Here is a 15,444-nt window from a genome sequence, read left to right as displayed (position 1 = left end):
TCTACACAATATTTTTCTGTCACATAATCTTTTTAATCTCCTTTTACTTGCCTTCTGGTGATCTGCTGTTGAAAGAAACTTTAATTTTAACGTTTTTTTCAATTAGAAATCAAATATATTTTAGTTATTAACCATTACTTGCTGAAAATCAATTATACCCTTACTATGTCAATATTTTAATGTTAGCAATACCACTTTGTAAAATTGTTCTAATACTTGTTTAATGTCTCTGCAGAAGATTGATTCGTATCAAGATTTAAAAGATGAAATTGCTTCAATGAGAGTAACTGCCCCTTTAAGCATGTTTTGTCTGGACTGTGTCAACCTAAACCATGACCTGTGCCACCGAGCCCAGCGCCTGCGAGAAAGACTTGTTGTGTTTGTTGTGGATGAGAACAGAGATTTGAACAAAGCGTAAAGTCTCATTTATTTTCTTAAGTTTGCTTTTGAAATAAAGTATAGTTTTTAATTCACTGTACATTAAAAGTTTACTTTTTAATAATTAATCAGCAAATAGATACTGTTTTCACATTACTTCAAATTTAAAGAACAGTATATTGTTTTTATTAATTTTGCTTAAACGATCCATTTTAGACTGAACAAAAGCTATGAAGAAATACAGGAGAGGGTTCAGATTATACCAGAGTCTACAAAAGACCTTGTAGACCTCCAAGATTACTTGAAAGTTGTAGGTACCTTTTCAACAGCTTTGTGCAACAAATGTACATTTTTAACAGAGAAGAGCTTCATAAAAATGTGAACTTTTGGTTTGTTCCAGTCCAATGACATAACAGTTTACAAACTACAAGACAGAGTAACTGAAGCCAGCCACCGATTGATGTTCCTCCTAGATTATGCTGACTTTCCTTGTAAGTATATTTTTGTGAAATATTTTGCTATTTATAAAGATACCGGTAGATCATGTTGAAGCTATGTTTTTGTCAGTTTCCTACCCTGACCCAAGCCCTTATCTTGGCCTGACCCTAACTCTAATCCTGATCCTAATGATTCTTACTCACACTCTCAGAAAATTTCTTTAATCAGTCTTTGCTGTTTGCATTCAACTGTGTCCCATTTTAATTATATATTTTAAAAACATTTTTTGGTTCATCAAATATTGAATAAATGCAAGATAATTCCAAAAGTAAAATTATTAAAAATTATTCTGTTCACTTTTTTAAACTCAATCATTGACACTAACTAACAGATAGGGCCTATATCCCACAGATGAGGACATTAAACTGAACACAGTAACATTTCACTGGCCAGCCCAGATCACAAATGTGTTGGAGCATAGCCAGGGTAGGATCATGAACAAGAGAGATCAGATCGAAGAGGAGCTCAAGAAACGAGTGGCTGCCTTCGAAATTAAAATTGATAGCTATGTCAAGGAAGTTGAATCATTTAAAAAGAAAGAGGTAAAAATAACTTTTTTTTAAATCAGGGTTTCAAGTAGAGTTTATTCTGAAAATCTGTCTTTGTAACATTTTTTTTTCCTACAACACTAGTCATATATTAATAGAACAAAACTCTTTGAATCCGGAGCACATTCAAAATAAGAAAAGAAATCAACCTGAAAAGTGTTTTATATATTTAGTCAGAGATCTGAATTATTTTGTAAATTTTAAGTTCCTTAGTTTATCAATGATGTGTGCTGAAACTCATTTAAAGGAAAATCTTGACACAGCTTTAAGTACATTATTCTGTACATTTTCATTTCATTAGTTTGCGGATGCATGTTGAAAAACTAATATCCATAAAATTTAGAGGCAGCTGTTATTAAATTATTTTGTATATTTTAGTTCATTAAAGGCAGTACTAATTGAATTATTGTGTACATTTTCAGTTTATGAGTTCAGAGGAGATGAAGATGAATGTTGAAACTCTGACTCACCTCCATGAAAACCTTGAGGCAGCTCGGACTGAGCTGGAAGGGCTCCAAGATGAACAGAAACTCTTGGAATGGGAGATAACTGAATTCCCACAACTGGCCTCCATGTTTCAAATTAAGGAGCCCTATGACAAACTTTGGAGAACTGCTTACAATTTCTATCTCAAAAATGAACTTTGGACACATGGTAGGTAACTCTAGCCCAGGGGTTCCCAACCCTGTGCCCGCGGGCGCCATGGCGCCCACCGAACGATTCGTATGTGCCCGCCTCTCATTATTCGACAGAGACAGATTTTTTTTCATAAACATTAATGAAAGGTTGAAGGGGATGCAAATCGAAAGTTTGAGGGGGGGGGGGCGGGTGCAAATCGAAAGTTTTGTCCCCGGACGCCGGGAAGGGTCGCTACGCCTCTGGAAGGAGTTTGTCGATTTAAAATAGGTGGTGCCCGCCACCCTACTGATATTTAAGAATGTGCTCTAGAGTAAAAAAAGGTTGGGAACCCCTGCTCTAGCCTATAAGTTTAGTTGCCGGCATACATGATTTATTTACACTTATCACTTTAAAATTTTTCAATGAATCACACCCCCAGTCCATTTTTCCTTTTTCAGCATGTTTAGTTAAATTTTCAAAAATCTAAAAAGAATAAATTAATAATAATAATATAAATAGAATAATATAAAAATTCTATAGGCTGCTGAACATTGAAGTGAGGGTTACTCAAAATCAATGTTTTCCCTTGTTTTATTTCTTAGGACCATTCAAGAACTTGAACTCTGAAGAGATTGAGAATGAAGTGAGTGAAATGTGGCGCACCATGTACAAACTGACCAAAGCCTTTGCTGACCAGCCTGGTCCACGCCACATTGCCAACAGTGTGAAGACAAAAATTGACAAGTTCAAGACTAACATGCCCATTCTGCAGACCATCTGTAACCCTGGCATCAGAGGCAGGCATTGGGATCAGGTGAGGCCCAGTGTTACAGTTGTTGCAATTTTTCATTCCACAAACTCTTCATTCAGAGATGCCAAAAACTTTTTTTTATTTTACAAGCTGCAAAAATTAATGTTCACTGTACAGACAAAATGTGAATCTATTTTTTTTTTCATTGTTCTAATACAATAGATAATGTTAATTTTTTCTTAGTTTGAGCAAAATATCATTAGTTCTTTTTACTATTTTGCGAAATGTCTGAAAATAATATTCCTTGTCCAAACAAGATTGCAAAATAAATTTCCATGGCCCATATAAACTTTCAGTTTAATTTTACATGAGAAAAAATTGTTGGCTTTATACTAGTCAAATAATGTTACAAATGTGTTCTAGATGAGTGAAATTGTTGGCTTTATACTAGTCAGATTTATAAATAAATGTTACAAATGTGTTGTAGATGAGTGAAATTGTTGGCTTTATTCTACTCAGATTTATAAATGAATGTTACAAATGTTTTGTAGATGAGTGAAATTGTTGGCTTTGATATCAGACCACAAGAAGAGACCTCGCTATCAACCATGTTGGAATATGGCCTTCACAAACATCTTGAAAAGTAAGGAACCTGCATACAAATTTATTTCGTCCTATACAATCAGAATGATACACACCTGCTTTTTAAGCTTGAATCAGAATTTTAAATGTAATCTGTTATTAATAAAATTAAAAAGCTCTTTTTTATACAAAAGAGACTAAACCATTTAGAGTTAATCAGCTAATATAATTTTTCAGTGCTTTATTTGTTTCTAAAAGAAGATCATTGGTGAGATGCAGCACATGTTTTTTTTTTGATTCTCTACTTAGGCTGGAAGAAATTGGTGGAAGTGCAGCCAAAGAATATTCTCTGGAGAAAGCCCTGACCAAGATGAAAGATGACTGGAAAGATTTGAAGTTTGAACTTGTGGCATACAGAGATACTGTGAGTTAGTTTTCTACGAATAGAAAACCTGTTAATTTGGTCTTTTTCTGTAAATGTAGATTTGTTAATGTATATGTTCGCAACATGATCTATATATACACATTGCACATTTACAGTATCTTTTGATTGTTTATTTGTATGGTGTCAGTATCTTCTATTTGTTTATTTGTAGGGTGCCAATATCCTCAATTTGTTTACTTTTATTGTGTAAGAATCTTCTGTTTGTTTACTCAAATGGTGTCAGTACACTCAATTAATTTATTGACAGGGTGTCAGTATCCTCAGTGCACTGGATGACATACAAGCCTTGCTTGATGACAACATCGTCAAAGCCCAGACCATGAGAGGGTCTCCGTTTATCAAACCTTTTGAAAGTGAAATGCGACAATGGGAGGAAAAACTGGTTTTGATGCAAGACATCATTGACGAGTGGCTGAAGGTATTGATAAATATCAACTCTAGCTTTGCTTGAGTTTAATCAATCAATAATCAATATTGAAATTAAGTTAGAAAAAAACAATTCTTTGGCCACATGGAACCATTTAAAAAATTATCTTTTATAGGTGCAAGCAACTTGGCTATACCTAGAGCCTATTTTTAGCTCTGAAGACATCATGGCCCAAATGCCTGAAGAGGGTCGCAAGTTTGGTATTGTGGACAGCTACTGGAGAGACATCATGAAAGAAACCAGTCAGGTAGACTTTTTCCAACTTCTAATTTCATTTTTAAACTGACAGTACATGTATACTTTTTTCTCCAGCAAAAAAACAAAACAACTTACTGTTGCATTCTATTTTAAAATTATCCGTAGGACACCAACTGTCTAGTAGCCACAGGTCAGAACAACATGTTGGGTCGCTTGCGTGAGGCTAATGTTTTGTTGGAAGATATTCAAAAGGGGCTTAATGCCTACTTGGAGAAGAAGAGGCTGTATTTCCCAAGGTACGTAGGCTTCCAATGGTGTGTCAGATAGCTGTGACTTACGTTAAACATAAAATGCTGTCTCACATTGTTTGATTATTAACTTCTAAACCTACTCTGAACCTATGTTTTAACCTGAAATCTAGTTATAAACTTAGGTATAATTATTCTTAAGGTTGTCCTGTAGTTACTACATGCTTAAGCCTACAATAGGTCAGAACCAAATTAAAAAAAATAAACCGGGAGTGATCTCCCCTAAACTTTCTCGAATATTCTTATATAAAATAACAGGGGATGGGAACTCTGGCTATAGACATGATTTTTAATCCATTTTAAATACTTAAAGTTTTAAAAATAGAATAAAATCTCGTAGACAAATTAATTGCACACCAAGTGAACGCCAAATAAAAAAAGTGCATAATAGTGCGCAATATTATTAGTACTTTAAAAATTTACATTAGTTTTTTGAGAAATCGGAAGTAGCGTAAATTACTACTTCCGGTCAACGGAAATTACTCAAAATTTAACAGAAGGTAGAGAATTAGATCTATTACTTACATGTGAAATTTCATCTATCTATCTGAAATAGTACTCAAGTTATAGGCTTTTGAAAAATTCAAAGTAGAAAAAGTACCACTTCCGGTTATCGGAAATCGCTCAAAAGTTGATACGGATCTACGATTTTGATAAAACACTTATATATGAAATTTCATCAACCTAGCTGTAACGGTACTCAAGTTATCGTGTTTACACACGGACACACACACACACACACACACACACACACACAGACATACGGACAAGATTGCAAAATTATGTTTTTCCGTATCAGTGAGGTGTAAAACGTCGAGATTTGTAAAAATCTCGATTTTGTTTTTTTGCACGATTACAATACTTTCTCTATACTTCGTATATATACGAGAAAGTAAAAAAATGACACTTGAAAGGGAGATAACTTAAATAGTTTCAGCAAGTCTTTTTGTTCACTCATCTGTGTATCCTCTTGGGAACAAGAAGGTTTAACAAGCCTGGACAATGCAATTTAAACTAAGCCAAGCTAAATAAATAAATAAAAGATTAACAAAGAATAAGCTAAAGACAATTTGATAAATAAATAATGATTTAAATAAAATATTTTATAAAAGTTGGTCGACTGCAATCAACGGTTTTAAGAAGTTCTCTCATTAAAAAACCCCTCCCTAGTAGCTCTACCAGCCAAGGTTGATTCACAACATTCTTGTATGAAAATGGCCCTCTACATTCATTATTTAAACCTTTTAACAAACATTTATTCACAAACTCCAGGAAAAAATTTTAAAAACCTACTGACCTGCGATAATAATCGTAATAGCAACTAACAAAAACACTTGCCACTCCTAACACACACATAACGTCAAAAGGTTTCATATCATATCTAAACAATGGTTGTGTACCTAAAAACATGTTCAACTAGTTTTTATATGACTTTTGTTCAGGTTCTTTTTCCTATCAAATGATGAGCTGTTGGAGATCTTGTCTGAAACCAAAGATCCAATGAGAGTACAGCCACACTTGAAGAAATGTTTTGAGGGAATCTCCAAGCTGGAGTTCACAGAAAATGAGGAAATCATTGGCATGATTTCTGCTGAAAATGAAACTGTTCCATTCTGTACATCCATCTTTCCAGCAAAAGCAAAGGTAATTACTTGAATTTTATATGCTTCTTAAAGGTATAATACTTCTCTTGATAATAAAAGCTTATTTAATAATTATTAAAGCAAAAAAATTTTCTAAGTATATTGAAAACATTGTAAAACAACCAAAATTTTCTTTGTATTATCTTAAAAAAACATACGCCCAACTTAATATTTCCAAACTATTAAAGAAACATTTTATCACTCATAAAAAATGCCCAACATTTCTTGATTTTCTGTTTCTTTTATTATGCAATTCAATTTTTTCAATTAACCAAAAGGGCATGGTAGAGAAATGGCTGCTTCAAGTTGAAGATGTCATGATAAACAGTTTAAGAAAAGTCATCAATGATTCTATATCTGCGTACAAGACGACACATCGCAAACGTTGGGTGGTGGAATGGGCAGGTCAAGTAGTCTTATGTGTCAGCAGTTTATACTGGACAACAGAGGTCACAGACTCAATGAAAAATGAAAATGGTCTAAAGGTTTGTTTCGTCTTACTATGTCTGAAGTTATAAATTTAACATGTTTGTATGGCAGAAAATTTATTAGAATAGTACATATCTATAATTATAATTTAATAAGCTACAAAAATAACAAATCTTTTATTCTGCCCCTGGAATTAAAGTTTATATTAATAAAAAAAATACATTAACTATTTACAACTTGCAGCTAATCAGAAGTAATATTTTAGGTCTAAGTGATATTGATTCTATGCTTCTGTGTTTCTGTTGGTTCTGTCTTTGTTTGTTTTTTTCTTTGATTTCTATTAGCATGACTTGGTTACTCATTTGCACGCTCAATAATAAATCCAAATTTTTTTTAGATTTATTTAGAGCGCTGCAATCGGCAGATTGACCAGATCGTTGAACTGGTCAGAGGAAAACTGGACAGTGGGACCAGAGTGACACTTGGGGCTCTTATTGTCATTGATGTACATGGTAAGCTGTTCCTGCATTGCTAGTTATGTTGGGAATCCCTTGAGATTCTACATACGACCAGTCAACCTGTAAACTGAAACTTCTTTATTTAAAACTTTAATACTTCTTTTTATCTTCATGACAGAATGTCTTTATTTACTTTGGGATTTTTTTGTATAGGATTTTTTTTAATGGATTAACTTTTGCTCAAGAATATTTTTATTAAGATGTTTGTTTAAGGAAATGTTTTATTATATTGTATGTAGTGATGGAAAGTTATAATTACTTCAAAATACTTTCATTATCTCACACACTCCTACTATGATAGTTATCAATATAAATAATGGTTTTGAATAAAGTGTGTTGAAACTGACCTATTGTTGTTTTCTCCTCTATAGCCAGAGATGTGTTGGCCCACCTGACCAAGAACAACATCAGAAGTCCACAGGACTTCAACTGGATCTCACAGATGAGATACTACACAGACAACAAAGACATCTTCGTCCACATGATAACAACAGAGATAGCTTATGGCTACGAGTACCTGGGCAACTCACCACGTCTCGTCATCACCCCACTGACAGACAGGTGTTACAGGTGAGCTCAGGTTTACACTTGTTACTGATTCATTGAAATTACTTGAACATGTTTGGTTTGACTCATGCACAGAATATCTTGAACTTTTTTTTTTAAGTTTTCACCAATGTAGGAGGGCTTGATTTTTAAAAAATTAAGATTTATTCATGTATTTTATTTGTAATTTAAAAAAAAAAAATTCCTTTCAATGCATTGATTACACAGAACACTGATGGGTGCTTTGAAATTAAATTTGGGAGGTGCACCTGAGGGACCAGCTGGTACAGGCAAAACTGAAACCAGCAAAGATCTGGCAAAAGCTGTAGCCAAACAGGCAAGTTTCCATTTTACTTTTTTAAAATCCTAATTGATATGAGAGATTTTTTAATTTCAATAATTGCATTTTATTTAATACAACACATTTTTTAAATTTGACCAAAAAAAATTAAAATAACAAATATTTTGTGTATTTTATAATCAAAGAATGTACACAATCTTACTATAATTTTTTCTCTTAAAGGTAGTTTAACATGTTAAATGTATGGGTCAAATTTATTTATTGGATTCATATAGTTGATTACCGATTTCTGTTTTCTCTAGTGCGTTGTGTTCAACTGCTCAGATGGCCTGGACTACAAGGCTATGGGAAAGTTCTTCAAAGGACTTGCACAAGCCGGTGCGTGGGCTTGTTTTGATGAATTCAATCGTATCGAGCTGGAGGTGCTGTCTGTCATTGCCCAGCAGATACAGAGCATCCAGCAAGCCATTGCTGCCCATCTCAAGAGGTTTATATTTGAAGGGACTGAACTCTCACTGAACCCAACCTGCACTATATTTATCACCATGAATCCTGGCTATGCTGGCCGACAAGAGTTGCCAGATAATCTTAAAGTAGGTTGAAGATTGTTTCAGTGTAGTTTTATATTACTTTTGTGTTTAAAAGTAAAGTTTCCCTTTCCAACCGAGTGGTCATCGGGGCAGATGAAGTAGAGTTCACCTGTTTCTACTACCTCAGCACTACACCCAGCTGTCTTTACTTACCCTGATGTGAGTCAGGTACCCAACAGAACTGGGTGGACTCAAGGATATCTTACTGACTAAAGCCCACTTTTATGTTTATTTTGGTGTAAATTTTTGTTTAGCCAAATAAACATAAACTGATGTAGAATGTATATAATATTGCTTATAAAATATCCATTTCTGAATATTAAATTTCATGATTTGTTTTGTTTCAAATAAATAAAACTAACAAATTAACTTTTTAGCCCACTTTTTTTTGTTATCTCCCTTTATTGCTAAATTCTACTTGTGATGTTGCCAGGTTTTGTTCCGTACAGTGGCCATGATGGTCCCTGATTATGGCATGATTGGTGAAATACAGCTCTACTCCATGGGATTTGTAGATGCTAGAAGGTCAGCTGGTTTTATGCTCTTTTAACCTTAGTTAATTTAGTTTTATAGCTTTAAATTAAGACTAAAGTTAACTTCACTGTTATAAACTAAAAACTTAGCTTATTTGTTTTATAAATTGTAGTTGAACTATTAAGTAGTTAAACTCACTTGTTTTGTATTTCCTCAGCCTGGCCAACAAAATTGTTGCCGTTTACCGCTTGTGCTCCGAGCAGCTGTCCTCCCAGCACCATTACGACTACGGCATGCGTGCCGTCAAGTCAGTACTGACAGCAGCTGGCAACTTGAAGCTCAAGTATCCCAACCAAGACGAGGCCGTCCTGCTGCTCAAGGCCATCAGTGATGTCAACTTACCCAAATTTTTGGCTCAGGTATTTTATTTGATAAGATACAGGTGGATTCTTTTCTAAACCATCTTAGTTTAACTACAGAGTTATTTCTCTTTGTTTTTACAAAGTAAATAAAAAACTGAGAGAAGGTTTAATTAAAGAACAATATTACCACAGTATAAATGCACCCAAAAAGCAAATATGATATGGTAGTCAATAATTCCACTTAAATTAATTTTTGTCGGATTTTATTTCAAAGAGTATTTATCACTATACATATTTTTGTACAATAACTGAATCTTTGATCTTTCCACCAGGATGTCCCGTTGTTTGAGGGCATCATCTCTGACTTGTTCCCTGGGGTTCAACTGCCCCAGCCTGACTACGGTGTTTTCCTTGACACCATGAAGGAAGTGATTGCCAAAAGAGAATTACAACCAAATGAGTTCTTCATTAGCAAAGTGATCCAGGTACAACTGGCTTATTTGATGTTTAATATCAGTTGTGCTCAGCTTATTAAACCTTAGTAAAAATAATACATATGATCTTATAAAATCAAAAGGGATTATTGAGTTAAGAACACATTTTTTCCCCTTTACTTTCTGCAAGGGTAAAATTATTTATCTCTCCTGAAATTAATTTTCTTTTATCTCCCCTAACATGCTGTTTGCGATTGTTTCCCCTTGTATAGATTTATGAAATGATTCTTGTGCGCCATGGAATGATGATTGTTGGTGAACCACTGGGTGGTAAAACACAAGCATATCAAGTTCTAGCTGATACTCTGGGAGACCTGATGGACTCCAAATTGTATGAAGAGTTCCGCACTGTATACCGTATCATTAATCCTAAAGCCATTACCATGGGACAACTTTATGGCTGCTTTGATCCAGTCTCCCATGAGTGGTCAGATGGTAATTTTAAGTTTTTTTCTTTGAAGAATTCTCATTAAGCGTATTCTGTTTATTAATGTAGGTAAAATAGATGTTTACAATATTTAGATCTACAGAGTTTTAGAATAGATGGTAATTTTTTTTTTAAATGTTTAGATGATTTCTATTTTTGCTTAGCTGATTTAATTGGTATTGGTAAAATATAATACTTAAGTTTACATAATATGTATAGAGTTCTAGAATAAATGATAATTTAAAAAAAAAAATTTTAATTTCTATTTTTGCATGACTTGTTATACATTTCTTTGATTAGTTTGTTTACATAAAATTATATACATATGATTACATAGCATGCTTAGAGTTTTAGTTTAGATAATTATTCTTACAAAACAACCTTCACCTTAACCCAGGTGTTCTAGCCAACACGTTTAGAGAGTATGCCAGCAACCAGGACAGCTACAGGAAGTGGATTCTGTTTGATGGTCCTGTGGATGCTGTCTGGATTGAAAACATGAACACCGTACTGGATGACAATAAAAAGGTAATCTCCTCATACACTTCTTTTGAATGAGTTGCACATATTGACATGTCGGCCAGATGTATTTTAGGCTATTGTTTGCTGGTATCCCCATCCTAGCACTGCCCCTGCCCCACACCCTTACAAGGACCTTACACATCATCTTCATCTGTCACTAACACAAGCACTGGATGTTATCAGAGCCGACTCTATCTCTGACACTTTCACTGAATCTAAGATTATTGATGACAATAAAAAAATTGCCAGATAAATGTTCGTGCTTGCATTTTTAAAAGAGCCTAATCACTTCATTGGATAATCTAAAATCTAATATATTGTTCATATGCATGTGTGTATACAGTGACTTGGGGGGGGGGGGAAGGGGGTGTTTAGAACCTCCTCCCGTCATCTTTGGATTTTAAAAGATGCTTTTAACGATGGTGTGCGTCAAGGCCCGAAAATGGGGATGGATCGGACACACATTAAGAAAGGAAAAAGAAAACATCGCAAGGCATGCTTTAGACTGGAATCCCCAGGGAAAAAGGAGGGTGGGCCGGCCATGGAAGACATGGAGAAGAACGGTTGAAGAAGAGGCGAAAGCAGCTGGGCACACATGGGCACAGATAAAGGGGGCAGCCCAAAACCGAGTCCGATGGAGATGTGTGGTTGCAGCCCTTTGCTCTCCAGGGGCCACAAAGGAATGATGATGATGATGATGATATATATATATATATATATATATATATATATATATATATATATATATATTGAAATTTTTGTTAAATCACCATCCACTGTGTGTTTAGTACAAAATAAGTTTGATTGCAGCTGTGCCTGATGAGTGGTGAGATCATCCAGATGAACAACAAGATGAACCTGATCTTTGAGCCTGCTGATCTGGAACAGGCTTCTCCAGCCACTGTCAGCCGTTGTGGCATGGTGTACCTAGAGCCCCACCAGATGGGCTGGCGGCCCAGCGTGCAGTCCTACATGATGTACCGGCTGCCAAAGAAGCTCAGGCAGGAGCAGAAGGAGCTGGTCCAAGATCTTTTTGATTGGTTGGTAAGTTGAGCTGTCTTGTTTACATGTTTAAGAACATTTAAATATCTTAACTACTTTTAAAAACTAGTAAGATAATATATTTTTTTTATATATTACAAAGACTGTGATGTTTATGAATTTTCATTTCATAAGAAGTGTTAAAATTAATTATTTATTGTATTGGTTTTTGTTTCATTTTTCAACTATAGTAAACTATCTGTGTTTTTATTTATTTACTTTTTAAGGAGGGCATTTATTTTATTGTTTTTTTATTTATATTTTGACTGAAGACTGATATTTTGTTGTTTTTATTTTAACATTAGTTAAAGCTCTAGTTATATATTATTTAAAATGGACCTTTTAATTGAAACATCTTACTTTTATTTTGTTTACTTACCTTTTAACTGAAGAGTTACATGTTTGACCAGGTGGAGCCTTGTCTTGACTTTGTCAAGCGCAGCTGCAAGACATTTATTCCCACCTCAGAAATCCACCAGGTTCACATGCTGATGCATCTCTACACCTCGATGATGGATGAAATTATTGAGACCTGTAAAGCCTTACCTGACGAAGGTGCCCCAGAATCCCAGGAACACAACCCTGAACACCTAACACAGCAACAGGTAATCTTTAACTTTATTGGAACCTCGGATATTTCTTCTTTTAATTTTTAACTGTGAAAGACAATGCAACTAATTTCTTCAACTTAGTTGAACCTATGATATTTCTTTTTTTTTAATTCTTTATTTGATTATCTCACCATAACTATACTTCTGCTCAATCAACTCCAAAATATATTACCAAAATTTTTTTAAAATAATTAAAAAATTTTTTAAATAACCTTCCTTAACAAACCCATATAATGCTTTTTTACCCTTAGTGCCTTTTTCAATTAATGAAATAACTTCTTGTATATATCTGAATTGTTTATACATTAATCTCATCACTACTTTAATAATTGATCCCAGATAACACTCTGGCTGCAAGGCATGTTCCTGTTCTGTATAGTCTGGACCATTGGGGGTACTGTCATGGCTGACAGCAAGAAAGCTTTTGATGAGTTTTTCCGCACACTCATCAGCGGAGTGGATGACAACCACCCAAAGCCCAAGAGCATCAAAATCACAAAGGTGAAAACATATACCTACAAACTTTTTAAAAAGTACAATTTAAAAAATTAGAAAACAAGCATTGAATTTTTCAAAAATGTAATGCTTTATTTAAAAATGCACTTAGAGATGAATATAATGTTTTTTTCGACAACGTCTTAGAGTACTTTCTGATCCACACTGTATATTTAAGTGATTTCAAGAAAAAAAATGTAAGTAAACTTTATAGACTCAATAGAAATTTATTTCCAGAGCAACACCTTCCCAGAGAGAAACACAGTTTTTGATTTTGCTTTCCAAAAGAAAAGTGGGGGTGGTTGGATTGACTGGATGGACACCATTGATAAGTCACACCTCATTATACCACCAGGGTCAAAGGTTAGAATTTGATAATTGCGACAAATAGTTCTCAAATCTCTTATTATCAATATTTAGGAAGAAGTCAGTTCCAATATCTTTCAATTATTACCTACTTATACCACATATTTTGTAGGTGAGCACACTAACAATTCCTACAGCAGAAACAGCGAGGCAGCAATATTTCCTCAACCTGTACATGACACACGAGGTTCCCCTGCTTGTGATTGGTCCAACGGGGACGGGCAAGTCTGCCATCACCAACAGCTACCTGCTGGCTCTGCCTAAGGAATCGTAAGGCTTTGAATTTCTTCGATTTTTTTTTGCTTCAGTTTATGGTTTTACAAGCTATGAATTTTGTTAGGGAAACATTTGTTAAACTTTTAAACAAAAGAATTATTTTTGTACACGCTTGATAGGTACATCCCTAACTGCATCAACTTCTCAGCCAGAACTTCAGCCAACCAGACACAGGATATTATCATGTCTAAGTTAGACAGGTAATAAAATTTATCACTGACTTTCTACATGTTTGTGTGATATAGAAGAATCAAATTCCCAGTTCTTTTTACCAGGAAATAAAAAGAAGAAAATTTTTTAAAAGCTTTTAGTTTTTATTTAAAACAATAAAAGCGTAAGCCATTTGGAACTGTTCTAAATTGTCAAACAATTAAGGCTTATATTGATATAAGATTTAACCACCATTTTTAACTTACTAATCATTGTTGTGTTTTAAAAAACTTTTTAAGCAAAGCTTTTTACCATTATTAATATTACCAAGTTATGTATATGAATAAGATGGATATTTCTCTTGTTTTAGTTAAATCAACTACATTGATAAAAAGGTTTTAGAATTAGGATTTTTAGCTTTTTCTCCAGATTAATATCTCTAAATATTATATCTTTTTTAACCTACTTTATCTAAATCCTAATAATAAGTTTTTTAAGTACCTACTTTCATAATGTAATTTTTTAAAGGTTCTTTTTACAATACTTTTCAATTATACAATTAATAATTTTATATTGGAATATAATTAAATTTTGTGATAGATTTAGATAACTCAATTATCAGATAGATCAAAATGAACTGAATAACAAAGTAAAGTTTGTCTGTTGTTGTTCAGGCGCCGTAAAGGTGTGTTTGGTCCTCCAATGGGCAAGAAGTCTGTAGTTTTTGTGGATGACCTGAACATGCCAGCTAAAGAAAAGTATGGAGCCCAGCCTCCAATTGAGCTTCTAAGACAATGGATTGACCATGGGCATTGGTATGACAAAAAGGACACATCCAAGCTTTTCCTGACAGATGTGGTAAGTAGGCACTTGTTACAAGGGAAGTAACTGGTTGATAAAACAGGGGAAGTAATTCGTTCAGAAGAAAAATAAAAACCAATTTTTTGTCTGAAGGATTTTTTTAAAAGTGTTTATAAAATCGCTTTTAAACACAATTTATTTTTGCATTTTATAAAAGTTTTTAAAATCTGGAAAGTTATAGCCTAATTATTTTATATTTTATGCATAAAGTATTATAATTATGGCAGATTATTTTTGTTTTTGTAGTTGTTTGTCAGTGCTATGGGCCCTCCCGGTGGAGGCAGGAATGACATCACATCCAGATTCACTCGCCATCTCAACATCATCGCCATTGATGAATTTGAAGACAACATCATGACAAAAATATTTACCTCCATCACTGACTGGCACTTTGCTAATGGCTTTGAAGCCAGTTTTGTCAGGAATGGAAAAGTAAGAAACCTCTAGAACTACTTACTTGTTCATTACCTTTTTTTGTTTTATATTTCATCCAAGGTCTTAACCACAAATACAGTAAAATACCCATCAGTTCACTTGTTTCTATAGTATACTGGGATTGTATAGCTCATACAATACTTAGTTACT

General features: G+C 34.0%; 1 protein-coding gene across 2 annotated transcripts in view; it reads left to right on the top strand.

The window, feature by feature from the left end:
* LOC131927810 (dynein axonemal heavy chain 3) overlaps positions 1-15,444 on the top strand; it is a 43,274-nt gene that overhangs the window by 6,445 nt on the left and 21,385 nt on the right. For both annotated transcript variants that reach the window (XM_059283637.1, XM_059283636.1), the window contains 30 exons: positions 236-414; positions 595-688; positions 779-869; positions 1,228-1,418; positions 1,847-2,078; positions 2,645-2,856; positions 3,345-3,436; positions 3,685-3,799; positions 4,068-4,238; positions 4,363-4,494; positions 4,611-4,741; positions 6,196-6,397; positions 6,675-6,881; positions 7,223-7,337; positions 7,715-7,913; positions 8,118-8,226; positions 8,493-8,783; positions 9,214-9,305; positions 9,472-9,673; positions 9,949-10,101; positions 10,323-10,545; positions 10,935-11,065; positions 11,870-12,103; positions 12,511-12,705; positions 13,051-13,212; positions 13,444-13,569; positions 13,685-13,842; positions 13,968-14,048; positions 14,673-14,856; positions 15,106-15,291. In XM_059283637.1, the coding sequence (XP_059139620.1) occupies positions 236-414; positions 595-688; positions 779-869; positions 1,228-1,418; positions 1,847-2,078; positions 2,645-2,856; positions 3,345-3,436; positions 3,685-3,799; positions 4,068-4,238; positions 4,363-4,494; positions 4,611-4,741; positions 6,196-6,397; positions 6,675-6,881; positions 7,223-7,337; positions 7,715-7,913; positions 8,118-8,226; positions 8,493-8,783; positions 9,214-9,305; positions 9,472-9,673; positions 9,949-10,101; positions 10,323-10,545; positions 10,935-11,065; positions 11,870-12,103; positions 12,511-12,705; positions 13,051-13,212; positions 13,444-13,569; positions 13,685-13,842; positions 13,968-14,048; positions 14,673-14,856; positions 15,106-15,291 (4,890 nt within the window). The remainder of the gene's footprint in view (positions 1-235; positions 415-594; positions 689-778; positions 870-1,227; positions 1,419-1,846; positions 2,079-2,644; positions 2,857-3,344; positions 3,437-3,684; positions 3,800-4,067; positions 4,239-4,362; positions 4,495-4,610; positions 4,742-6,195; positions 6,398-6,674; positions 6,882-7,222; positions 7,338-7,714; positions 7,914-8,117; positions 8,227-8,492; positions 8,784-9,213; positions 9,306-9,471; positions 9,674-9,948; positions 10,102-10,322; positions 10,546-10,934; positions 11,066-11,869; positions 12,104-12,510; positions 12,706-13,050; positions 13,213-13,443; positions 13,570-13,684; positions 13,843-13,967; positions 14,049-14,672; positions 14,857-15,105; positions 15,292-15,444) is intronic.

Source organism: Physella acuta, unplaced genomic scaffold, assembly GCF_028476545.2.
Source record: "Physella acuta isolate Inbredline_101_S28 unplaced genomic scaffold, ASM2847654v3 ptg001441l, whole genome shotgun sequence".
Lineage (NCBI taxonomy): Eukaryota > Metazoa > Mollusca > Gastropoda > Physidae > Physella > Physella acuta.
The sequence above is the reverse complement of the archived record's forward strand: the minus strand, read 5'-3'. Positions and strand labels throughout refer to the sequence as shown.